This window comes from Globicephala melas, chromosome 6 (assembly GCF_963455315.2).
Source record: "Globicephala melas chromosome 6, mGloMel1.2, whole genome shotgun sequence".
In the NCBI taxonomy this organism is placed as follows: domain Eukaryota; kingdom Metazoa; phylum Chordata; class Mammalia; order Artiodactyla; family Delphinidae; genus Globicephala; species Globicephala melas.
The window spans coordinates 58,568,749-58,595,476 of NC_083319.1; the positions used below are offsets into that span (position 1 = coordinate 58,568,749).

Genomic DNA, 26,728 nt, shown 5'->3' on the forward strand with positions numbered 1-26,728 from the left:
ATGGCATAATTAAAAATCATATTTTATGTGGGATTTCTCACACTGAAGAATTTGAACAAACTATGTTTCTTTATATCAGAAATATAACCATTTATATATCATAGATTCAATGAACCAATGTTTCTGAAATATAAGATAAAAAGAATACATCTGGTGTTCTTAATCTAGATCATATGGCTTAGTTTCCTATGATACAAAATATGAATATAAGGAGATATATGTAAAGATGGATCTTGTTAGCCCTGATCCACTTAATACTACTAATGCATCAGAAGACATGTCTCAAGAGCTTTCAAAACCACTCAGTTGCTGTGCAGGCATTTCTGCTGCTGATACTGCTATTTCTGATACGTTAACTTTTTATGAGTTTGTTTTTGTTTTTCACAGCCCATCAATCTCCTACCATCCATGTATGCTTTAGGGCAAAACATATTAAGGTCATCCACAAAATGAAAATGAGGCTTTTATGTTGTAACATCTGATCATCTATTTTTTAATATCTTTTCCTAAAAGGTGCAAGTACAAACACTAGAGTTTTTGTTTTGTTTTGTTTTTATAAATTTATTTATTTTTGGCTGTATTGGGTCTTTGTTGCTGCACGCGGGCTTTCTCTAGTTGCAGTGAGCGGGGGTACTCTTCATTGCGGTGCACGGGCTTCTCATTGCAGTGGCTTCTCTTGTTCTGGAGCATGGGCTCTAGGCACGCGAGCTTCAGTAGTTGTGGCATGTAGGCTCAGCAGTTGTGGCTTGCAGGCTCTAGAGCGCAGGCTCAGTAGTTGTGGCACACGGGTGGGCTTAGTTGCTCCGCGGCATGCGGGATCTTCCCGGACCAGGGCTTGAACTCGTGTCCCCTGCACTGGCAGGCGGATTCTTAACCACTGTGCCACCAGGGAAGCCCCTAACAGTAGAGTTTCGTTTTTGTTTGAAAAAAAAAAAATTTTTTTTTTTGGTGGGGGAAGGGAGGATTCTGAGGAAGGGGTACAGATACTGGGAGAAAGAATTTTACAGGAAAAGAAAATTCTAAAAACTTTGGACCAACCAAAGTGGGTTGGTCCTTGGGGAGAAGTTTGCAGGCACCAAGAAAGGTGGCGACTAGTGTACCATATGATGCGATTAGTTATATGTTCCTTTACTCCTTTTTTTATACTAGAGAAAAAGCTTATTTCTTTAAGATGCTGAACTTCTAAATTTGCTTTGCTGGAAAAAGTAGAAATCGGAACACATATCAGTCATTTCTTTGGTTTTCTGATAAATCACCATCTTTTGACAGTAGTATATTTATCTTAGTCATTTTGTACAATTCTAGAGGCCACTGCCCAAAGGGGCTACTCGGTCCTTGAAAGCTTTTTACAATACTTCAAAAATATTTGTAATTGTTAGTCTCTATCAAAATGATAAATGTGCCTACCCTAGGACTCTGCCATCACACTTCCAGGTGTCTATCATACAGAAATAACAACAAGATGTGAAAAGATCTGGGCTCAGTGCTGCTCATTACAGTATTATTTGTAAGAGCAAAATACGGGAAATAACTGAGCATCCATTAATGAGGATTGAGTTCATATATTTTGTGACCTCTGTAGAACAGAACAGCATCAATACTCTCACCTGTTAAAAAGGAGGCAAAACCTAATACAGTAACTTGGAAACAGGTCTATTTTTATGCAGTTAAATGGTAAAACAGGAAATTTCATGTATATGCATCTGTCTATATACCTGCTATATATTTTATCATTTAAAGAACTGTATATACATATTAAAAATTCTGGAAGGATATGCATGGAGCTCTATATGGTAGATATTTCTGGAGGGTCAAATTGGAGTAGTTATAGGAAATTGTTTACTTTTTATTTTAAATATTTCAAAAGAAGAAAAATAAGTGGTGAGATGAAGAGTAATTTTTCTTTTTTAAGTGGTTTTTTTTTTGCCTTTTCCAACTTCTGAAACTTTTCAAACACACACAAAATGTAAATAATATAATGCACAACTGTATAGCCATAACCTATGTGTAACAATTGTTAACAAGCTTATTTTCTATTTAAAAAAAATTCCTCAATAAACATAATTAAGAAATGTTGATGGGAAGGATTATAAAATGACTTGGAAATTTTTTTAACAGAGAAAAATAAAAGTTTCCTCCCAACAAAAAGAGTTCACTTTTGTTCAACATGTAACTCATCTCTCAGCCATCCTAACACATACCCAGTTCCCACTGTCTACAAAAATGTGTAAGGCTTAATAGAAGCTTCACTAAAAGCATCTTTTGTAAGTGAATCTTTTCTTCCCTTCCTCCACAGATCTTAAAGGCTTGTAAAACATTGATGAGCAGTTAATAATTCTAGAAAATTCTTCTACTACATCTCCTCTCTCATTTACTCATCTTGTCCATTTTATTCCATTACCCACTTGAGGTGATAAGTCTCACCTTAGCTAAATGATCCCTTCTTATGATCCCTTCTACACCTAGCTCTCCATTTTACATTGCTAAATCATTGGTGACACAGCAATGCTACTTCAACTGACATATTCCACACCAGTTCTGACTGTCCCCACACACCAATAACTGATGACTCAATGTTGTAAAACATACTCTCCTAAGAGATTAGGTAGTTCAGGTTCTTGCAAATACAACCTGGCTGTATACTGCCATCTGAACCTTAACAGACAGATAAATATATTCGTGGAAAATACCTACAAGCATAGGTACCTGCTTTTAATTGGGAAAGCATGAGCCTTCCTTGTCCTGTCCAGTTGCTTGAATACAGCGTTTCACAAACAGAGGGACTTGATTATCACCCCAGATTTGGTAAGTGTGCTAAAGCAATGTTTCTCTCCACACCCCACAGCCTCACAAAGATGGTTATTGGGAAAAGAACAGATTTCTCCGTCTTCACTTTGTGCCTTAGCTGAGCGGCAAGGGACAAAATTCTCACCTTTTCCTTTCCCTGACCCAGAGACAGATGTGCACTGCAATTAAGGAAAGAATTCTTTGAAGTACTTAATGTCAGAATACTGTATTTATATGAAATTTTAAATGTATGTTTCAGTATCTGTTAAATATGAAGCAGAATTTGGGGAAAAAAAGTCTGACTCTTTAAACCTAGACTCTCCAACAAGAATAAGTAACTTAAAATGTAAACAGATATTTCAGTCACAAGGTGAATATTCTTAAAGGAAAGTAGAACTAAGAATCAGTGAACTAAGCAATATGTTTCCTTTACCTTCTGAAAGACCTACTGAATTTCAAGTGATAATGTTAGTTTGACATTTTGTCATCTACAACAGACCCATCAGAAGAGGAAATCAATTTGCTTTCATGAACAAGTTCTGTGCTAGGGGCTGGTTATATAAATCACAGGTTTCTGATTCCATTGAAAATCCTGGATTCTTAATTCCCTACTTATGCACACCATTAAGAAACACTGTCAAATTTTGTAATGTTTGTGGATAATTATATCCCCAAAGGTATGCTGTATATAAAAGCACATTTCAAAAAGGGAACGGCAAATGGTTTAAAATCCAAAAAAATAAGTAAAAATTAAAATTGTTTCCTGTGCAACACCTAAGAAAGGTGCTTTAGAATAAAAGGATCATTTTATTTCATCATCCAGGAAAGCCCTTGGTTATTCGTGAATCAGGGAGGAAGAAATAGCACAACACAGTTACTTGGTTAACAATCCCAGCTTCTGCTCTCAACCCCTTGGCAAGTAATTGAGGAAATTCATAGCCACTGGCTGGAATCCATCCTGGCTGAAGAAAACTGTAACGTTTCTAGGAATTTCACATTGACAGCTAGGTACAATTTTCTGTGTACACTGGTCACATTTTCAGGACAGCAGGCCACATCACAGAGCTTGGGAGGCACGTAGACTATTTCAACAAATCAGGCTTAAGCAGACTGCTTACCTGAGTACAACATAATGCTGCCTCAGTGAACAGATGTGCAAGGATCTTGGGACAGTTTCTCCTGTCCTATTCTCTTCCTCTACTAAATCCTCTCTCCTTTTTACTGTTTGCCTACTTTATTCTACTATCCATTTGAGGTGAGAAGTCTAATCTTAGTTAACTGATACCTTCTTATATACCTAGGTCCCCATTTTAATTTGGTAAAGTCATGGGTGATATAAGCTATGTCACTTCAGTTGTAACCTTCATTCTCCTTTCCAGTGACTTATATGGAATTTAGCAGGTTCTCTCTATAAATGGATCTCACATTCCCACATACATTGGGGAAATTAGATTCTTTATAGAATTCTTGAACGTGGAGGTGTCTTGGTTAAAGGCATTTATATTTCCCTACCTGCAGCCACCAGCACTCTGCTAATAATCCTTTCTACACAGTTGCCACTCATGTGTTTATGCCTGGAAACATTCTCTGATGGCGCTGGGGGTGGTGAGGGATAGCACTCCCACTGGCTCTCTTCTTTTGGGGCTACCATCGCCTTTATACTCAGCCTTTTAAATTAATTCCCATATGGGAGATTTTCGGCCATGTGAAAATTTTCTTTTACTTTTTATGCTGATGAAGGTATATCTTTTGCTTTTTAAAGAACAAACCTCATTTGAGATAGAATTTTAAAAAAACACCCACGTCTATGATGACCTGTATAGCCACATTAAAAAATGCCAGGCGTTTCTTTTAACTGAATAGTTTCTAGTTACTATGACATATCTACATGGAAGATAAAAAATACGCTAAACACAATAAACTGTGTATTTTCAATTCAAAGCAATTCACTGCGAACGTGTAGTTTAATAAAAATAGAATATCCATTGACACACAAAAAAACTTTCAAACAATTGGGGTGCAATACTACCATCAAATTTTAATCAAACAGACTGCTTAGATCAGCTCTTTAATTTTGTCCAGTATCATTAGGTATTAAGACAGTGCCACTCAGTTTTATGTTTTTACCTCTCTCTACTCCTTGTTATTTGGCATAAGTAAGATTTAGGTGAAAGAAAGTAAAATAGAGCTAGCCTTGAATTAACAATGCTGTACAAAATGCCCCTCAGCAGGAATAATATTTTTCCTCTGTTGAAGCAGTTAATGTTCTTTAATTTAAGAAACAGACATGTTTTTCTTATCCTCAGTCACTTAGTGTGTCTCCCCAGTAAGAAAGCTAAATTGGTCAGTGAGATTTAGTTTCGGTAATATTTTAAAAGATACAAATTTTTTCCTCATTTTGTTTTTCTCCCTCCCTTCCCCTTTCTTTCAGAGTAACACAGACACAAATTAATAGGGGAATCGAGAAAAAAATGTATTCTTTCCCAATGGGATGGATGAGGTAACATCCATCCATCCATCCATCCATTCATTTGCTTTATAAGATGAGAAACTGAATTCTTCTTTCCAGATAGGTGTCATGGAAAATAATCAACCATGCTAAGCCCATAAAAATGGTAGATATTCTTTTATGTATTTATTTATTTTTTTGAGGTACGCGGGCCTCTCACCGTTGTGGCCTCTCCGTTTGCGGAGCACAGGCTCCGGACGCGCAGGCCCAGTGGCCATGGCTCACGGGCCCAGCCGCTCCGCGGCATGTGGGATCTTCCCGGACCGGGGCACAAACCCGTGTCCCCTGCATCAGCAGGCGGACTCTCAACCACTGCGCCACCAGGGAAGCCCCCGGTAGATATTCTTAAGAGTATAGTTTTTCCAAAATTTGAAGGGAATTTTTTTTTTTCTTTTTTCCACCCCACTTCAGATTTACACAAAGAATGCAATTTCCTTTCAAGACATATGTTTTGGTGAGTCTCAAAAATAGTAGAGTAAAAGAGGAGGACAAAGAATTGTTTGAAATAAAGTGATCTATTCACCTCTCAAGGCAATATCAACGGGGCTATAAAACTTTCAGTAAACACTGTGTTATGGACAAGAGGAGTCATGCCTCTTACCTGGTGTTTGGAAATTAAGGCGCCTCAGTTCTACTGGGTCTGTTGGATGGTGTGAAGGGACCTCCTTACTGTTTGGTATGCTGCTCTTTCTAGAATCAGACTCTGCCCTCTTCCTATAGGGAGAGAATAAAAATTTAAGAGTAAGACAACCAAAAAAATGGAAAGAGATTAAAAAAAAACAGAGTTATGCCCTTCCTAACCCCCCACCCCCCATTTTCAGGTTTAAAACTTTTTGACTTTTGTGACTTTGTTCAGGTAACTTTTTTTTTTCTTTCGGTACGCGGGCCTCTCACTGTTGTGGCCTCTCCCGTCGCGGAGCACAGGCTCTGGACGCGCAGGCTCAGCAGCCATGGCTCACGGGCCCAGCCGCTCCGTGGCATGTGGGATCTTCCCAGATCAGGGCACGAACCCATGTCCCCTGCATCGGCAGGCGGACTCCCAACCACTGAGCCACCAGGGAAGCCCTGTTCAGGTTACTTTTTTCTCTCCTAGCCTACAGTATTTCCTCAAGTCCGAAATTTTTAAGTGGATCATCTCAAAGTCCTCCTTTATCTCTGGATTTAAATAATTCAGTGATTCTGCCTTTAGGCTTAAGGAGGTGTTGGTGGGATAGGTTTGGAAACTTGTTTAGCTTTTCTCCCTCATCCACTAGTTCTATTTGTGAGGGATAGGATAGAGTAACCCTAGTAACCAATACTAAAATTGTGGTTACCATGGGAAAAAACTCATAGAAACTACTGGGCCTCAAGCTAAACAGCTAAATCTGCCCCCCTCCTTTTCCCTTTAGGATACATGACTGGGGGCTACCAAGTGGATCTGCCCTGGATTTTCCCATAACCAGATAAATACAGTAAGCGCATTTCTAAGATTTCCAGTTAACCTAATACCTGGTAGGAGAATCAGGACCACACAAAACCAACATCCCTTTTCTCTTTTCAAATCCCAAGGAAAAAACAGTATCAGCTGGTTATGGTGTCAAGCTAACTCTCTTTGCTTAAGGTGTCATAATGTAATTTTAATAAATGTCTATGCAAGAAATGTGAGGTTTTCTCGTAAGATTTCTTTATCTTTTTTTTTTTTTTTTGCCCCCCAAACAAATAATCAGAGTAGTAGCTAGCTATTTTCTTTAAGGTTGAATTCGATTAAAAATTCACTTAACTAACGGAGAACTTTTCAAACAGTGCTTTATTCCAAATACAGATTCCAGCAATCTCCAGGCCGGAGGCATAATCCTAGCATCTCACCCCTTCTCAGAGCAAAGGCATTCTTATTTGGAGAAAGGGTGCAGCAGTATTTAGGAACTCTCCCTTTCTCTTTTTGATATGACGGTGGTACAAAAACCAACCAGGGGATGAAGCGCAGATTGATGTGCAGGGAAAGCACACTTGATTTGCTCAAGTGCAATGCCTTCAGCAAAACATCCTCAGTGGAATGAATATTTGGGGGTGAGTCCTGTTAGACACCTTGCTCTCTCAGAACCTTGGATTAACCTGTCTCAGGCTTCTCTGTTTCCACCTAAAAGTGTCAGGTATAGCCTTAGGACAGAGCATACTGCCAAGCCCTACTACCAATCGGAGGAAAGCAGTGAGTTGGAGGCATGCCAAAGGTACTGGCAGCTCCAGTTACATGGAGTGGAAAATGAGAAGGAAAGGAAAAGACGAGATGGAGAACTGGTCCGAGAGATATGAGAAGGAAGAGAAAAAGGGTCTAGGAAGACAATGGGAAAGAAGGATATGATGACCACTTTCACAATAGAAAATGTCACCGTGTTTATGCTGGGGGTATGTGCCTCACAATACAGAGAGACGTTTTACTCTCGAAGATGCAGAATCTAAATGGGTTAATGAAACACCGCCGAGTGTGGCCAATCAATCCCACGTGTGACAAACATATGGTTGGTCTTCTCCAAGTAATCCCAGTGGCCCTTTTCAGGTTTGGGTCTTTTCACACAACTTGGCACATGGCTTTACTGATGTGCCAGATCCCATGACTGAAAACTGGATTTTTATCCCTTTTTCAAAATGGCTCTACAGTCTTTCTTGCAGGATTACGGAAACCACATGAAGAAATATCTGGGCAAGGAGACCCTCCCTCCTGCAGATATTGTGGGACACCCTCCTTATCTTCCTTTGTGCTGAGGCCAGGCTGAGTGATGTGAGACACAGGGAAAGAAAGAATACTCTCTAAAGACATTTACTCAGTTTCTCTGGCGCCAGGAAAGTTGAAAATGCCATCTTGTTGCCCGACGAGTCTCGGAAAGCCCAGAGCGTGGGGACTGAAGTTACAATTCATAATCGTAATAAATGGGAGGGGTGTCCTGACATTTAATAACTAACATCTCCCTCACCTAATCTGTCCAAGTAAGATAATCTCCAAGAACTCAGACTCCAGAAGTCCTAGCCAGCTAGGAAAAGCAGCTGTTTAAATTTTATTTTGCTTCATTTAGTTTTGATGATCACAACATGGGTAATTCCGGCTGCCCACACTCTTTATCGCATTATTTTTAAACAGAAATGTGTTAAAATGTTTGTTTTCCAACAAAGAATTTCTAAGGAAGATTTGCAAGATGAAGAGTTTGGTCATCATCAGTAACAGTGGTCATTTTTAAAAACTGAATTTACTGTTGCAAGGTACTAAATGGTGTATAATGATCTAAATTAGTCCCAACAGGAACGTAAGGAGTAACTTTTTTTTTTTTTTCTGGTAAGTTTTCAGAGGTCTCATTATTCTCATTTTCGTCTACTGATAGAAAAAAAGCAACAAATAGTGACTTGAACCAGATTCTGAATTTTGCCTCGCTGTTTTCTTTTTTCTATTAGGATTATAAAGCCCTAGGGTAAGTTTATTTCTCACAGTGAGAAGTATCTACCACGTGCAGGGGTTATCTGGGTGAAAAGAAAATAGAAGATCACATGACATTTCAGATATGGCAGAAACTGCTAATACCATAAAAATATGTGGTTTTTTGAGGGCTGTGAATACTGTACAACAAAAATGCTGCTCTGTGGTCTAAGCGGGGTTTTATTTTCACTTATTCTCACCTGGTTCTTATCTACAGGTAAAGTGGGGAGCAAAAACAAAAGGATGATCTTGTGGCAGATCATATACATCTATTTACTTGGAACAAAGATATTCAGACATACGAGTACAGGCTTTTGGAAGAAATATATTTATTTGAATATTCATAGAGATGTCAAAGAAATCAATTCGGACACTTAACGATTCTGACATCATTAAGAATGGAACCCCAACTCTACGACTATTGGTGTGAATCTCCTTGGGTAAGTCAACTACAAACCTTCTTAATTTCTTCACTTATAAAATAGAGAAGGAGTGTTAAAAGATGATATCTAAATTGTGGCCCATTTCTCTCATTTTAATAGAACAAGAAGGTAGTGATGAAATTGTGAAATGAGGACAGTGTTCTAATGAGAGGTGGATCTCTGATCTCTGAGTGTATTAACTAGATTCAAAGTGTTTTGACTTTGGGCTAGAAAAACTATTTTGCATGTGTTTTCTGCTGGATTAATGGCAAGCACACCTTCTCAGAGATAGTCTGAGTTTCCTGCCAGTGAAAGTGTAATAAGTGACTTTAGGGACAATAATACAGCAGTAATTCTCAAACTTTGGTATGCATCGGAGTCGCCTACGAGGGCTTGTTTAAACGGCAGGCTGCTGGACCAACTCCCAGAGTTTCTGATTCAGTAGTTCTGGGATTTGGGGGAGCCAAGAATTTGTGTCTCTACCAAGTTCCTAGGTGACGCTGATGCCACTGCTGCTTGTCCAGGGGCCACTCCCAGAGAACCCCTGTAATACAACATTGGGAGGGAGGCGGGTTAGAGGAGCATTGAGATCCTTTTCTTAGTTTAATCAGGAATTCATATATAGACATCTAGGTATGTGTTAGAAAGCTGCAGGGTTAGCTTCGACTGATCAACAAATAAGCAGTATAGGGATTATTATTGTTATTATTACTAGTATTATTCAAGGCTGGAAGACAGGGAAAATAATTTGGAATTAAATATAAGTTTTCACTAAGGCACTGACATCAACATTAGCAGGGTGTGAGAATGCTAGCATTCCTGTACACAGTGTCTTGAGATCAAACTTTCAGTAAAAACAAAAGAAAAATGGCTTACATTAACACATACAGATGCTCATTTAACCTTGACTACAAACAAAACTCAGACTGGTTTTAGTACCTTCTAAATTTGGCTTTAAATACTCTAGTCTTCATATATAGACAAACTATTTCCCCCCAAATCATTTTAATATCAAAATTATTTTATATATCTAGGCTTCGTCCATCTTCCCCTTGCCAGTTGCATCTTTTATATCCAACCTCCACCCTCGCCCCCTCAATACCTCCAAAGTCTACCCGTATCTTTTTTTTTTTTTTTTTTTTGGACTGAGCATGAAAGGGGTTCTCTATTCCTCACCTGTCAGGTTTACTGCTCCATTTTAATGCAGCAAAGAAAGAAAAAGAAAGGCTAAATGTTAGTTGGCCAATGGTAACAAGAGTAACCATGACAACCAAGATTTAACAGTGCTCAGAATCAGGGATATATAACACATTAGAAAATGATAGCATATCAAAATATTTAAAGGCCTCTAGACATGAAGCAAATGGAAGACATGAGCGTACATGGCTAAGCAAAACATTTGTGTGTGTGTGTTAGTGTCAGACTCGCTTTTATTCATCAATCCACAAAACACTGCCACAATTAATTATATCGCAGGAAGTGTTTGATGGTAGAGATATAATTTGATTTGTACAAAACACGCCATGAGACAACTGCTACTGTACTTAATGGGAATATGACCTCATTCCATATAAGAAATTTAGTTCATTTAAGAATCTTCAGTTAAGAGATACAGTATTCCTTTAATGATTTAAAACACCTGCAAATTGCATTGACCTGCACAGAAATCTGCACCATTGCATAATACACCACCAGATTACGAAAGTGGCAGAAATGATTTCTTCAAACACCTTTTGACAAGTAAGGTGATCGTAAGTTTTTTCTTTCTAGTAAAAGATTAAATACATTTTCAGTTTTGGAAAATATAATATTCATCATTATAGATCTACAGAGCATGACCCATTTATATAGCTGTGCTAATCCAGAAAAGTAAAGTATTTTTATTACCGGCCACTGACATGACAGGTATTTTCCTAGTCACAGAGGCGCTGCTGTCTGTGAACACCTGCAGCTCATTCTCATAGACACTTTCACCTGTGATAATATGTGTATTGTTTAACCATGTCCTTTGGGCAGAGAGTATAACCTTCACCTGAAGAGAATTCATCTAAACGGTCTTCATGTTGAGGCAAATTGCAAAGTGTTTAGGGAGTTCTCAAGTGCGAAAAATAAAGGTGCCAGGTCCACTTCAATGCGAATGACATAATACACACCCATATTGCTGGAGGATCTGGCTTTAAGGCAATCCAGTCCATTTCTTTTCAAAAATACAAAGTCCACATTTAAATTGTACAAACACACACATACAAAGTGAATAATGAAAATGATATCAAACACACAGGTTCTTCTTTTTATTCTTAAAATAATTTAGCTGGTTGCACCAGGCTTGTAAAAATTCCTACCAATGTCCTCAGCTTGCTTAGTTTTAATCCGTGAGGTCATCAGTGAATCAGTTGTAGGAAAAGCTATTCCTCTGAGAGGAAGAGAAATACCTAGTGAACTGCCAGTTCTGTATACGAAAAGGCTGTTGAATATTAGGATGAACCAGTGCATGGCGTGCGCTTCACTCCCTCTGCCACAGCAATGTCAGCCTTACTGCACACATGGGTACATAGCTGGTACCAATATCTAAGTTTGAATTCTTTTGGAAGTGGTGTATTTAAATTACAGGCTGAGGGTTTTATTACAGCTCTTGCCAGTCAAGATGAACGTGATAAGCAGTGATGGAGTAAACAAGAGGAGGGAACTGAGTGTATCACTATTGGACTTGTGTAAATTTGATTATTCAGTAGTCCCCTGTACCATGCACTCTACCGGGCACAAGGAATACAATGAGGAATAAGACGGAGTCCTTGACCTACAGTTTAGTGGGGGGAGAAAGCCAAGAAAATGGGCAATGGCAGTGATGGGGTAGGTTCTATAATATAGAGAAGTAGAAAGTGCTCTAAGAGCGTACAGCAGGGGACCCTAAGGCAGCCTGAACTGGTACAGCACAGAGGACATGAGGAGGACAGTCACTCAGAAAGGCTTTCATTTAGTAAGCGGATCTTAGCTTAGCTTATTTCTAAAAGGTGAGTTAGGTTTTGCCAGGCCAGGAGGAGTGGAGTGAGAGGAAAGGCTTTCCAGGCTTAGGGAAGGCATTGCCCAGAGCGGGGGGGGGGGGGGCGTGGCAGCCTATTTCTTCATAGCATCTCAGAATAGTCTGGACTGCATTGCTTTCTTTGATAACACCTTGGAAATATACGTAGGGTTGATACAAAAAGACGACTTAAAGAGGCAGAGCCCACAGGGAGCCAATGTTGGATCTGGGAAAAGGTGAAAAAGCTGAAGTCTGTATTTTAGTCACAGCTACCTCATGGTCTTCACACATAAACTAAACATCTTGGGGTGGGGATGGAAATTATTTACTCTCTACAGTGTCCACCCACATTAGACTATTACTATTCAAGAATGTGAATTTGGTCTAGACCATGCCTTAGCGCTTTCCAACCTCCTAATCCATTTTTTTTTCCTTCCATACTACACGGTAAATACTTCTCAGCCATCTTGAAATGCTTTTCGTAGAGTCAGTCAGGTTAACATTTTATTTTAACAATATTTTCTCTAGGAATAATTCCTGGACAGTTTTAGAACCAGCGACTGAAAAGCCTTACATGTGTAGCAGATGTGCAGGGTAGATGAACATCAAAGAAAGAGCATTCAATTGCTTTATGGATTCTTTTTTCTTTGTAGGGGAGGATAGATGAAGGGCACCATGGAGTCATTTAGAAAACTTACACATGCACTGGAGGCAGAAATAATATAGTATTAATTCTGTTACTTGGTTTTTTTTAGGTTCTCAGATTAAAAAAGTCAGTCAATTATCTAATCTACATACTTATTTTCTAAAAGTGAAGAAACCGAGGCCAGGAGTGGTAGCATGACTTTCTACCCCATTTAGCCAGCTAGTCACAGAGCTGGGACTTGAACTCAGGTTTCTTGCTTCCTAGTTTAGTATTTTTCTAAACTTTGCTACCTCTTCTCTCTGCAGTTTAAATTGTTAAATCATTGTATGTATCACATATAGAGTACCGGATTTCCAAAAATTCCTAGTGCAAGGAAATTAACACTAAAGACCTACCAAACACGTTTTACTATTCTGATGGCCCTTACAAAGGCTCCGTGACATGTTTTGTCATTGATTGATTGATTATCAATATATTATAGTTTTCAAATGATTAAATTTAAAACAAAGTCAAATGAATAGAATGTGAAAGTGTGCTCTTCCATTTTAACATAATTAATAGGGATAAGTCTCAAAGTCTCCTCGGAGAGCTCAGTGAAATGTATTTGTTTATATGGACGAAGCATCCACAGCTACAGACCCATTCCTAACACAAGTAGTCTTGTAAACAGGTGTGTATTACCAACAGGATATATGTGCGTCACCAATATTTTATACTCATTCCCGACTCAAAGTATTATTTGCACACGGGAAGTGAAATAATACTTTAAAAATAATAATGCTGATAATAATAATACATTCCATTCTGAGTCATTACCAGTGACCTATGTATAAACTGAAAGGCACCTAAAAAGAGGGCTATAGTGTGTTTGTTTGTTTGTTATATAATTTTCTTTGCTCAGGATCCAAGCTATTAAAGACACTATTCATTGCCTGCAGAAGATTTCCTCTTGAACTGTTTCATGATAATCAGGAAGGACATTGTTGGGTCTACTTGAATTTCAAGTCAGGAATGTTCTTTACTGCTGAAGCAAGCATTTCTATTTCAGAAATGCTTCATGGGCTTTCAGATGGTTAGCTAAATATACTGAGCGTTCGAGGATGTGTGCATTTCCCAACAATTGCATTAGACGATGCTTACATGTGCACACACTGAAATGCAACTTCAACAGTCATAAAAATCTTTAAATACGATGCCTCTTTTTGCAGGATTAGGAAAAATTATAACTGAGTTTATTTTTTTCAAGCACGTGTGGATAAAGAAAACTTTAAAAGGATTTCTAGCGGGCTGACCAAAAAGTTCGCTCGGGGTTTTCCAGATGAAAGCCCCGAGCGAACTTTTTGGCCAACGCACGCATGACTTAATGATAGCCGGACGACAGATTCACCACTTAAAAAAAGGTAAGCATCTTGTTCATTTTGAGTAATCACACAATGTCACGTGATATGATCTAGAACTGCAACTGTCAGCCACCAGTTGTCTTCTGGTCTGACTCCCACAGCAGGATGTTACCACTTAAATGAATGTTTCACAGAAAACAATTAGAATTCTCTTTTTACTTTTTTCTTCTTGTATTCTCTCCTGTTAATAAGTGCGGTACCTGAACAGCAAAGCTGTTGCTTGGACTCGGACTCACATAGGATCTCTTACTGTTCTGGAGTATGTGGGACCTCGCACTTCCTGCCCTTTAGCTCTTACGTAAGAGAGAAGGGATCAAATACAACAGCACACTGATAAGATACAGACTGGGATGGGAAGATTGAAACCATCAACTAAGATGTTTGGGCCTGTCAAGCAGTTGCTTTTTCAGCTATTATTTTATGGAGTGGACAATTTGAGTGATGGCAGTGATCGGGAAGAAGAATGATGGATTTATTTTTTTTAATTCTAGAAAGGATAGGCGATTTAATGGGCTATGGTATGAACTTCTTTAACTAACTTGTCCTTTTTTTCTCAACTCTGGAATAGAATGGAATACAGCCTCATAAGAGAGAGTTTTGCAAGGGAGACGTGTCTGTCTTGAAAAGTATGTTTTTGAGTCAAAAGAAGAGCTTATGAAAAAAGAGCTATTCCAAGAACAAAGGAATGCAGGTAGGAATAATTAATGTAAACCCAATGAAGGGAGATATACGGGTGGGAAAAAGAGATAATGAAAATAAGATATCTTGTCAGATTAAACATGTGAGCAAGCATCAAAATGAAGACATTCTCATCTACTTTTGAAGGTCAAGGTTATAGTGAGGGAAGAAGAGAGAAAAACTATCTTGCAGTAGAAGGAAGAGAGTAACTTCACAGTGGCATTCCGACAGATGACACACTACAAAGGAAACAGATTAAAGGTTCATGAAAATAAAATTTGGAATGGAAGAAAAGAAAAATTGATATAAAGGGAGAGAGAGAATTCAGAATTCAGTCATTCTACATGTTTAAGAGAGCAGATGTTAATTGTTAAAATTTTATACATTATTGTATTTTTTAGGTCAGAAAGGATTAAGGGGAAGAATTACTCACGTCTTCTATCCAACTGCTTAAGCAGTGACCTAGGGGAAGAAATCTTGCTTATGTGTAATGGAGGCAGAAATGGGATTGACAAGAGTGGATCAGAAAACACGGGTAAATGTGGGTTATTTGCATCCCACCTGTGGTCAGACACTAAATCATATGGATACGTGGGGGTATCAAGACTAAGGTTATATTTTTTCTAAAGGAAAATGGTACCTTGCGTTTCCTCTTGGACACAAATGGGAAAGGGAAAAGTTCATCCTCTTCCTATCTTTTCTTTCTTTGCTCTTCTATTTTTAGCCACTTTTGCTAACTTTTGAAAATAGCCACGGGGGTGGGGGGAGGGCAGGGAATCTCAGCCGACAAGCAAGTTAGTTAGACTTATGAACTGGACGCAAATGTGCCAACTTGATCTGAAACAATCCAGTGTGCGCTTCCTTGGGACTATCTGCTTGTGAATGTAGTAACATCTCAGCTGTCATGCAAAGCGCTCATTCTGCCTAAGTAAGTATCTCAGAAGATGGAGGCTGGGATCTATGCCTGCTGGGCAACAGAGTCTATACCACATGGTGAATGAGATTTTAAATAGCTGAGTCTTTACGTACGTTTTGTTCTAACGCTAATGGACACCGTTTTGTCCAGTGATTATTGGAAGTATTTCTACTAAGATCAACCACACAATGACCCTAGAAGGATAATAAAGTCTTTGCAATAGAAATATGGGGCAAACCTACCTTTTATAAAGAAGAATAGCTATGACAATGCAGATGATAAAGACCACTGCAAGGACAGGACCTACAACCCAGATCAAGCCTTCTTCTTCGTCTGTGATTGGCTGTGGATCCAAATCCATTGACACAACAGGATCAGAGTAAGGGCTGGTTGCATACATCTTCTGAGGAAAAACAGAATCTGTGTTAGTTAGTTAGTTATAAAATAATGCCTTTCTAGAAAGTATCTTGAGCATTAGAACATCGTGGATTTGATAATAAGTGTGTAAAATAAAAAAGGAGGGGAGAGAAAGGAAGAAAAAAGAGGTTTTGTAATCGAAATTTCCTTTAAAGTATTTTACAATAAAATCATTTTTGATGGTATAAATTACTCCATAGATACTTTTTCACTGGGATCTATATGTGGCATATTAAATGATCTTATGAAGTATAAGGACCAGTCAATTAAGCAGTCACAAAATGTTCAATGAGCATTTACATCGTGCCAATGTGTTACATGCAATGAGAAAAATACAAAATATTATCGTTCCAGCCATTAAGATATCATCACTCACTCAGCTGAGACCAAATTAGAAGAAAGTAAACATTTATACAGCAAATTATCGGTATTGCATTAAATTATGTAAGTAGTCCTACGTACTGCACCTTTGTAAGAAAATGAAGGCCAAAATCTACAACTGCAAAAGAAAAGTCCAGTGTTCAAATTATAACTGCAACACGCATGAAAGTGATAATGATATGGCTTTTTAGAAGATAACATTTTGAGAACTTACTTAAAAGGATTTAGCATATCTATTTAATTTTATTACAGTACTGCTCAGAGGTTGGTATAACAGAAAAGGAAAACCTTAAATACACTGTTTGTGGGAATGCAAATTGGTACAGCCATTATAGAACACAGTATGTTGGTTCCTCCGAACATTAGAAATAAAAGTACCATATGACAAATCCCACTCCTGGGTATACAGCCAAAGGAAAGGAAATCACTGTCTCAAAGATACCTGCATACCTGTGTCCTCTGCAGTATATTCACAATATCTAACAAACACATGGAAGCAACGTAAGTTTCTTTTTATGGATGAATAGATAAATGTGGTTTTTCTATATACACAGATACATACACACACAATGGAACATTATTCAGCCATTAAAAGGAGAAAAAAAGGAGAAAATCCTGCCCTCCGCGATGACATGGATGAATCTGGAGGGCTTTATGCTAAGTGAAATAAGCCGGACAGAGAAAGACATATATTGTATGGTTACAAGAAGAATGAGTTCTGAAAATCTAAAGTGCAGCAAGGTGACTATAGTGAGTGACACAGAACGGTATACCTGAAAGTTTCTGAGAGTAGATCTTAAACATTCTCACCATACACACGAAACAACAAACAGTTAATTTTCTTGATCTTGGTAATCACAGAGTCTGTGTGTACAGAACTATATAAAATCATCACATTGTGCATTTTAAATATGTGCCACTATATTTGGCAATTATTCCTCAATAAAGCTGCAAAGATAGATATATATATATATATGGAAAGTCACTTGGTGAATGAAGGGACTGCATATGCATGAATTGTTTCTGTAATATCTTGTTTTTTTCTGTCCTATTTTAGACTCGCTCGGAAAAATATTCTCGTGACTCTGCCTCTCTTTAAAATACTATTTTTCCCACTAGAGACCAGTCCACATTCACGAGCTGCCCCACATGTCTTAAGAACAAACAAACAAACAAACAGCTCACAGCTCAATAACAAAAAAAAACAAACAACCCAATTAAAAAAACAAACAACCCAATTAAAAACTGGGCAGAAGACCTAAATAGACATTTTTCCAAAGAAGACATACAGATGGCTAAAAGGCACACGAAAAGATGCTCAACATCACTAATTATTAGAGCTGCAAATGAAAACTACACAATGAGGTGTCACCACACACGGGTCCGAATGGGGCCATCTTCAAAAAGTCTACAAATGCTGGAGAGGGTGTGGAGAAAAGGGAACCCTCTTGCACTGTTGGTGGGGATGTAAATTGATACAGCCACTATGGAGAACAGTATGGAGGTTCCTTAAAAAACTAAAAATAGGACTACCGTACGACCCAGCAATCCCACTACTGGGCATATACCCCGAGAAAACCATAACTCAAAAGGACACGTGCACATGTGGATGATCCTCAGGTCCATCCACCCCCTTTCCAGTCTCACACAACCACATTTCTCATTACCTCATTCATGTTCCCCCAAACCGTATCAAGAATTTCTTCCTTCCTCTAACAGTCTCCACTGCTGCTAGAGTTATCCTAAACTGCGTCCGGAAAACCTTCAGGAGGCTCTCTAGGGATTCCTACATAAAAGCTAGACATCTTAGCACGATTCTTAAGGGCCTCCACAATTTTGTTTGAAACTTTCTTACCACATATAACATGTTCCATCACAATAGACTTCTTGCTGCTGCTACCAAAATGCTCTATTCTCTCTCTTTACTTTAACCCTCTCACAAGTTCCACGACATTTAGCTCCCGCAATCCGACTCCAAGGCCTCACTTAAATTTTGCCTCCACTGAAGCTGCCTCTCCTTAACTGGAAATAATCGGTCATTTCACAAAATGTAGGTAAAAGTCATTTTAACAATTTGAAGTTATTTGTTCCTTAATGGTAGTGGCCAGGCTCTATTTTGGTTTTTCATTTGTGTACATGCCTTATCTTCTTTAATGAAACTATAAACTCCTTGAAGGTAAAGATTTATATACAGTTTGTATGCTTAAAGCAGCAAGTACAGAACTTTGCATTTAGTGGGTTCCCAGAAAATCTCTGTTGAATAAAATAAAATGCTCATTCTTTTTCAAATGGCTGACATTATTAAAGCACGAGAGAGTATACTCATTTTTCCACTATCGGTAAATATGTTTAATTATTTTCAGTCTGCATTTTTAAACAATTAGCGCATATATTCTGCTTTAAGTAGGACAAGCTCAGCAGTCAATCTGGAGAACACATGCCCACGAAATGCCTGTATGCTGTTCTCCCTTTCCATTTTCCTCACTATGTCCAGGAAAGAGATTGAGCAGACTTTTGGATTTTCTAATGCATCTAAAGAATACAAAAACTCAATATGTTTCTAACCTTCTTAGGGGCTGATTTAAAAAAAAACAAAACAAAAAAGATATGTACAGTGTAAGGATTTACACAAAGGGCTTAGCAAATACACTCTATGTGCAAGAAACATGATTCTTTTATATAATTAATTGTTTGTTTTGGTTTAAATTTTCCCCTTTCCATTTTGTAGGTCACACTCAAATTGTTTGGGAGACTTAAGTAAGCAAAACTCTCTGATTTGAAATTCTTTACCAAGAGCCTTTGAGATAATAATCTTGGTTAGCCAAGATGGAAATCTAAGCAGAGGTTTTTCCCAAAGTACATAGATTTCCAACCCAAATCAGGAAACAGAGACATGTGAAAATGAAAAGAAAACAAAACAGTAAAATGATATCAGCCTTATGAAAAGTAGAATTTGTTCAGTATGTGGGAGTAATGGAAAAGATTAAACGTTGGGTCATTCTAAACCAGTCCTTTGATATTCTTAATGAGGCAGTTAATTGGGGAAAAGCTCATGTCTTTGTGGGGGGAAGGGGGATATTTTCTGTATGCAAATTATCATCCCACCCTTGGAGTGGTTAGCCACTTTAACAATCACTCTTGAAAATCTGAGGTTTACAAAAGACTGTATCACTACGAGCATTATACTAGCTGGGTACAAGTCTATAAATGCTGGCATGAACACACATAGGAAACATAAAGGAAATACTGTTAGCTTTGACAGCGATGTTGAAAAAGATGATGGAGAAAAGGGGCAACTTAGACAATACATATTTGGGAAGAAATCCTAATTATATAATTAATGAAACAGTGAGATGACATACTAAGGGAAGAGGTAAACTATTCATCAATGGTGATACATTTCAACACTAGTTGAAATGTATCAACTAGCTGAAATGTCTGTTAGAAACCAGAGTCTCTGACAGTGCATGATCTGATGAGATTCCATTTTTGCTGGATTCTCTGATCTATCGCAGTGCTCTGAACGTGCTTTCGGAAATGTCCTAAAGCTATTTAAAGAAAATTTCTTTCAAATATCTAAAAGTCATTAAAAAAAAGATAAGATGGTTCCAACATTCCATTCCCTTGATGTTCTGCCTTAAAACCTTCAACTAGGAAGAGAAAGCACATCCGTGCATTAAAATTCCAGGAAGCCCATCACTTTGTTTTCAAATGACATCCTGTGTACACACACAAAAAAACCAGGCAGAAAGGCTGCCTTTGTGTTTTGATTTTCCACGAGGGAATTCCTTCAGTCATTTGAAGAGAAGCCCCACTGTACATGCTAACACCTGATGTGGAGAAATCTTTGATATATCTCACACTTCCTATACCGGGGAAGGGACTGGCTCTATCTAGTTGCCACACCTGTCAGTTTTAAGCCCCATTAGAAAGGTATAGTTTTGAATATGTATATTAAATGTTAATGTGAACCGCCACTTCAAAATCTACCTCCCTCCCATCTACAATTTCTCGCCCTCTCTCTCCCCCTCTCCCTCTCTCTCTGTTTTTAACATTCAAAGCAACTGATGCGCAGAATGACATAAGAGCAAGATGAATTACATAAAAGAAGACAACTCATTATTTAGAGGACCTTAGGAATTCTCTGTTTTATTGAATTGTTTTCTAACTTTCTTGGCTTTTCACTGATAAAGTCCCTGGTAAATTGCTATAATTTAAAACCCAGGCTATGCTTGCCTTTTCCTAGATAGAACTTCCCTTGAATCTGGGCAGAAAGCACTATGGGTTCACTGGTAGTTATAGGAGAATAAAATACATACAATCACCCCCCCATCAATATTTTCAAATACTTGGAAATTAACTATGTTTAATCTCAGAGCTTGTTAGTTACTATTGTAATCACACAGGCTAAGATCTACTAGGTATTATGCAACATACCTAATATTAAACATATATTTGAAAACAGTCATTTTAAGAGGATGAGGAAGGAGACGAGCAATGATGGCTGTCACCCTCCTATCCAGATGTGGGTCACATCAAAAGGTCTTAAGAACCATGCCCCTATAAAAAGCATCCAAATTGGAAAGAAAGAAGTAAAACTGTCATTATATGCAGATGACAAGTACTATATATAGAAAACCCTCAAGTCTCCACCAAAAATATTATTAGAACTAGCAAATACATTCAGTAAAGTTGCAGGTTACAAGATTAACATACAGAAATCTTGCTTTTCTATACACTAATAATGAACTATCAGAAAGAGAAAGCAAGAAAACAATCCTGTTTAAAATTGCATCAAAAAGAATAAAATATCTAGGAATAAACTTAACCAAGGAGGTGAAAGACCTATACTCTGAAAACTATAAAACATTGATGAAGAAATCTGAAAATGATAAAAAGAAATGGGAAGATATTCCAGGTTCTTGGACTGGAAGAATTAATATCGTAAAATGTCCATACTACACAAGGCAATCTACAGATTCAGTGCAATCCCTATCAAATTACCCATCGCATTTTTCCCAGATCAAAAACAACACTAAAATTTATATGGAGCCACAAAAGATTCTGAAAAGCCAAAACCATATTGAGAGAAAAAGAACTAAGCTCGAGGAATCATGCTCCCTGACTTCAGACTATACTATGAAGCTAGAGTAATCAAAATACTATGGTACGGGCACAAAAACAGACACACAGATCAGTGGAAAAGAATGGAGGCTCTAGAAATAAACCCATGCACCTATGGTCAATTATTCTACTACAGAGGAGGCAAGAATATACAATGGAGAACAGACAGTCTTTTCAACAAGTGGTGCTGGGAAAGCTGGACAGCTACCTGTAAAAGAATGAGATTAGAACATTCCCTCACACCATGTACAAAATAAACTCAAAATGGAATAAAGACCTAAATGTAAGGCCTGAAACCATAAAACTCCTAGAAGAGAGCATAGGCTGAACATTCTTTGACATAAATTGTAGCAATTTTTTTTTTTTTGGATCTCCTAAGGCAAAAGAAATAAAAGCAAAAAACAAAAAATGGACCTAATTAAACTTAAAAGCTTTTGCACAGCAAAGGAAACCATCAACAAAGCAAAAAGATAACCTACTGAATGGGAGAAAAATATCTGCAAATGATGTGACCAATAAGGGCTTAATATCCAAAATATATAAACAGCTCATACAACTCAATATCAAAAAACCAGACAACCCAATTAAAAATGGGCAGAAGTCCTGAATAGACATTTTTCAAAAGAAGACATACAGACAACAGGCATGTGAAAGGATGCTCAACATCTCTAACCATCCAAGAAATACCCATCAAAACCACAGTGAGATATCACCTTAAACCTGTCAGAATGGCTATCATCAAAAAGACCACAAATAACAAATGTTGGCCAGGATGTGGAATAAAGGGAACCCTTGTACACTGTTGGTGGGAATGTAAATTGGTGCAGCCACTATGGAACACAGTATGGAGGTTCCTCAGAAAACTAAAAATAGAACTACCATATGATCCAGCAGTCCTACTCCTGAGTATGTATCTGAAGAAAATAAAAACGCTCGTTTGAAAACATACAGGTACCCCAATGTTCATAGCAGCATGATTTACAATAGTCAAGATATGGAAACCACCCAAGTGTTCGTTAACAGATGAATGAATAAAGAAAATGTACATATATGCAATGGGATATTACTCAGCCGTAAAAAAAGAATTATGCTATTTGCAACAACATGGATGAACCTAGAGAGAATTATGCTTAGTGAAATAAGTCAGAAAAAGACAAATACTGTATCACATCACTTATACGTGGAATCTAAAAAATAAAACAAACCAATGTGTATAACAAAACAGAAACAGACTCACAAAGAACAAACTAGCGGTTACCAGTGGGGAGTGGGTTAGGACAAGAGAGGGGTGTGGGATTAAGAGATACAAATGCCAAAACAAAAAACAAACAACAACAAAAAGAACCATGCCCTATCAATTTGGCACTTCATAAACTAGATGTCCATCTAAATTTCCTGTCATTAGGGACACAGCCTTACTTGTAACGAAATCTCAAGCAGATTACTCAGCAGTGTTCAAAGAGTAGGCAGCCTGTTACCACATCTAAGTTAGCGGAATCTCTTGAGAAATAATTAGGGTGCATGTACCTATGTATCCCCAAATGACCAAATTCTGGTGAAAAATGTATAAGAATACCATAGGAAATTAGATGGACGCCATCATAATTAACTTACAGACTCTGCGTGTTCCATCACTGCTAACACAAAGAAGACATATTCTTGACCACTTTGGAGTTGCTTGTTTGTAAATCCACCATAATGTTTTTCATCCCCCAGGGTGAACTCAGTGGGAAGGACATCAAAGTGAGCGGCAATATATGGCTTCAATTCAACTTCTCTCCCATAACGGATGCTTCTGCGTTTCCTAGATATCTCTTTAAGCAGCTTAAGGAAAAAAAGTGGGAAACAGAGAAAGAAATGTAAACAACAATAACCCAACTTAATGACAATTTAATGGGAGAAATTAACTCAGGGCTGGGAACAACCCAAATACAGTGTGTCCACAATACGCGTAGTATGTCAGCATTACTAAATCTCAGTCTCTGTCTTCCAAAGGTAAGGCACTGAATTGCAATTGCAAGGCTCAGGCTGTAAACACTGGACGATTAGATCCTTTACTGGTAGTTCAACATCACTGTCCACTCTAATGAAATCCTCTCAAAGGACAAGAATGCATTATAACTTGTCTGTGGAAAAAAATCAGCTTGATTCACAAAAGCCCGTCATGCAGGCTTTATCACTTATTATTAAACAAGTAGTACCCTCAGATAAAGCCATCAAAACGTTCAAAGACCAACTTTTTGGAGAGATTAGTACCATTTTAGATTACTTTTAGTAATGAGATAACTTGTATGATGTATATCCCCTCAAATCAGCAGAAATAGAATCTGATGACCAATTTTTAATTGACATTTTAAATAGACATGGTCACTTATTTAACGATTTCTGGCTTGACTTGGTTCCTTGATTAACCATTTGGGATAAAATGGTAAAATTCCTTGCATTTATCATGGCACCGAGTTTTTCTGGAGCTAATAGCTCTCTGGAGATGTTGAATTATCTTGCCAGGCAATAAAGGCAGGGTAGAGAAAAAATAATTTTAATATTACACTGAAGAAAACAAATATAAACATGTACACACAGAAATCCTTCATGTATTTCTAAAAGAAAAAAAGTACAAATTATGGTTTGATACTCTGTTGCTTTGCATTCACTCTTATTAGGAGAAACTCATGTTAATGATATTTCATGACAATTTCAAAATAATGTTTAAGTTATCTCTGTCTGCTTCCATTAAATATTGGTATTTTATAGGGCTTAACAGAGAAAAAGACGTTTATAGCAGTCTGAGATGCCTTTTGATGTAAGGGACAACTTAACTGGTGTTTTGAAAGAATTCTGATTTGTTTTACTATCTCTATAGAAAAGACTCTCTGAGAACCTGGTGCAATGAAGGCCAGGCTTCTGTAATAATAACGGCTGCAGACTGTATATATGGCAAATACCAAATCCTTACGTTAGGAACCTGATGGTAAACTACATACAGTCTCTTCAACACAGAATGTACATGTGCTCAGCTGGTCAAAATTATAACTTAAAAATGTAAAAAATCACCCTCTTGGTTATATAGATAATTTGTGCCCATGTTATTGAATACTTAAAATGTTCTCAAATTTTCTGTTAAGTCTGAGTTTCTTGATACAATTAAAATTACATGAAATGTAAGTTCTTTTATAAAAACCACAGCAGAACTTGTTTAGCAAATTTGGACCATCTGATGATACATTCAGGTAGACTGATCAATTATGGACCAACTGAGTTGTAATAAAGCAAGTCCAGAAACTCAGCACTATCTTTCAATCCTGTTGTCACATTTAGGTCTTATAATAATGATGATAATGACAATAATGCTTTTCTTTGTTAACCAATTCCTAGGTGCCAGGCACTGTTCTCAGGAGACTAAATAGGGCTTAGTTCATTTACTCATAAAAACTCTATGAAATAAGTTATCATTATCCCCATTTTATAAGTGAGGCAACTGAGGCAGAATAGAAAGTGACAATAGTGGATTCAATTGGTGAAATAAAATGAAATTACATGTAAGAGATTTTTTCCAACCATATTTTAATTTACTTAATGGCTGCACAATACCAAAGAAACATAATTGCAACATTTAGGCTAAATTAATAATGTTAACTCTTTTAACTCAGTCTATGCTTAAATATGTAATTTTTGTGCATCTGCTTTCATTAACACAGATAAATGCGTACTTAGATGTCTTTTTCCTAGATTCTTTTAACATGTATTTTTAAAATTCTGATGTAAATATTTAAGATATACTTGAAAAGTCACTACATAGGTTATTGTTGATATGTAGTCATTTATGGGCCATTACTTAGAGAAGGACAAATGAAGTGCAGAAGAGCCGGAAAGCTTTCTGAAGTTGGTTAATCGGAAACATTTACCATCAGTTGTTTATGCAACTGTGTCCCCTCTTCTACTTCACCGATCAAACCCTACCTTGATTTTATTCATATTTCAGATGTAGGCAGGCAACTGTCATAATTCATCCATATCACTGTCATCCCTGAGAGTACCTTTTGCTAGGGTTTCTTTAGAAGACTTCGAGGAAGTACTTTAACAGATTTTAGTGTTTTGGTGCTCCTAAGACCCAATGCTGCCATTCATTAAGGTCAAACCTGGAACATCAACCCTGGCCCTGTAGCTTGCTCTAATCTCTGTAGGATGCTCCCTGTGTTATACTTTAAATGGGTCAAGTGTGCTCAGGTGACACTGAAGTGAGCCACTATGTTGAAGTTCCAACCACAAATGACCACGTTATTTTACAGCAAGCCTTTGAAGTACAATGCGATGAAAAGCTTATGATGTATTACAAGACCTTCCCTGAATTAAATATAACTAACATTTTAGGAGTCATCCTGTCCAGAATTCATTTTGACTATCAATGTCTGCTCTGCCCAGGCTGACCCTGACAACTAAGAGTTCCAGTCTATGAATTTATCATGTGAAGATTATCCCCAGACAAAGGATAAATGAGCTCAGAAGATAATATCGAGAGTGACTCTGTGTAGAAAGCCTCTTTCCATTTTTTATGGGCCTAGGTGTGAGGCATGCATGTGGAAATCCCCTTAGGCTACCATTCTATTTGATGATTGGGGTTTCAACGATTTGAATTATAGGCCTTTCTAAAAAATCACTTGGTCAAATACATTTAAGAGAGGAACACTGCTTTGTCAAACCTGGCAGTACCAAGCTATAGATAAAATTACTACAGTGCTTTTATTATCCATGGTAGAAAAAAAATACCTGTCTGTAGGGATCAGAAACTGGATGAGTAAGCACAAAGTGAGGCCATAGCCTACTTTCATTAGTTCCCCTCCACAATAGTTACAAGATGTATTGGAGGTTTCCAGAAGATATATCAAGGGCTTTAGTTTTCTATCAGAAATAATTTTCATTTTCCAGTCAATGCATATCTTATTTCTTCCACCATTAATTCTACAATGTGGTCTCAATTATATCAGTA

At 37.6% G+C, this 26,728-nt stretch overlaps 1 protein-coding gene across 16 annotated transcripts in view; it reads right to left on the reverse strand.

The window, feature by feature from the left end:
• The window catches only part of PTPRD (protein tyrosine phosphatase receptor type D), a 2,143,764-nt gene that overhangs the window by 119,915 nt on the left and 1,997,121 nt on the right, over positions 1-26,728 (reverse strand). For 6 of the 16 annotated variants that reach the window (XM_060300920.1, XM_060300919.1, XM_060300923.1 and 3 more), the window contains 4 exons: positions 23,356-23,565; positions 16,062-16,222; positions 10,337-10,351; positions 5,898-6,010 (listed from right to left, as the gene is read on the reverse strand). In XM_060300920.1, the coding sequence (XP_060156903.1) occupies positions 5,898-6,010; positions 10,337-10,351; positions 16,062-16,222; positions 23,356-23,565 (499 nt within the window). The remainder of the gene's footprint in view (positions 1-5,897; positions 6,011-10,336; positions 10,352-16,061; positions 16,223-23,355; positions 23,566-26,728) is intronic. The other 10 variants (XM_060300927.1, XM_060300925.1, XM_060300926.1 and 7 more) reach the window with 4 other exon arrangements.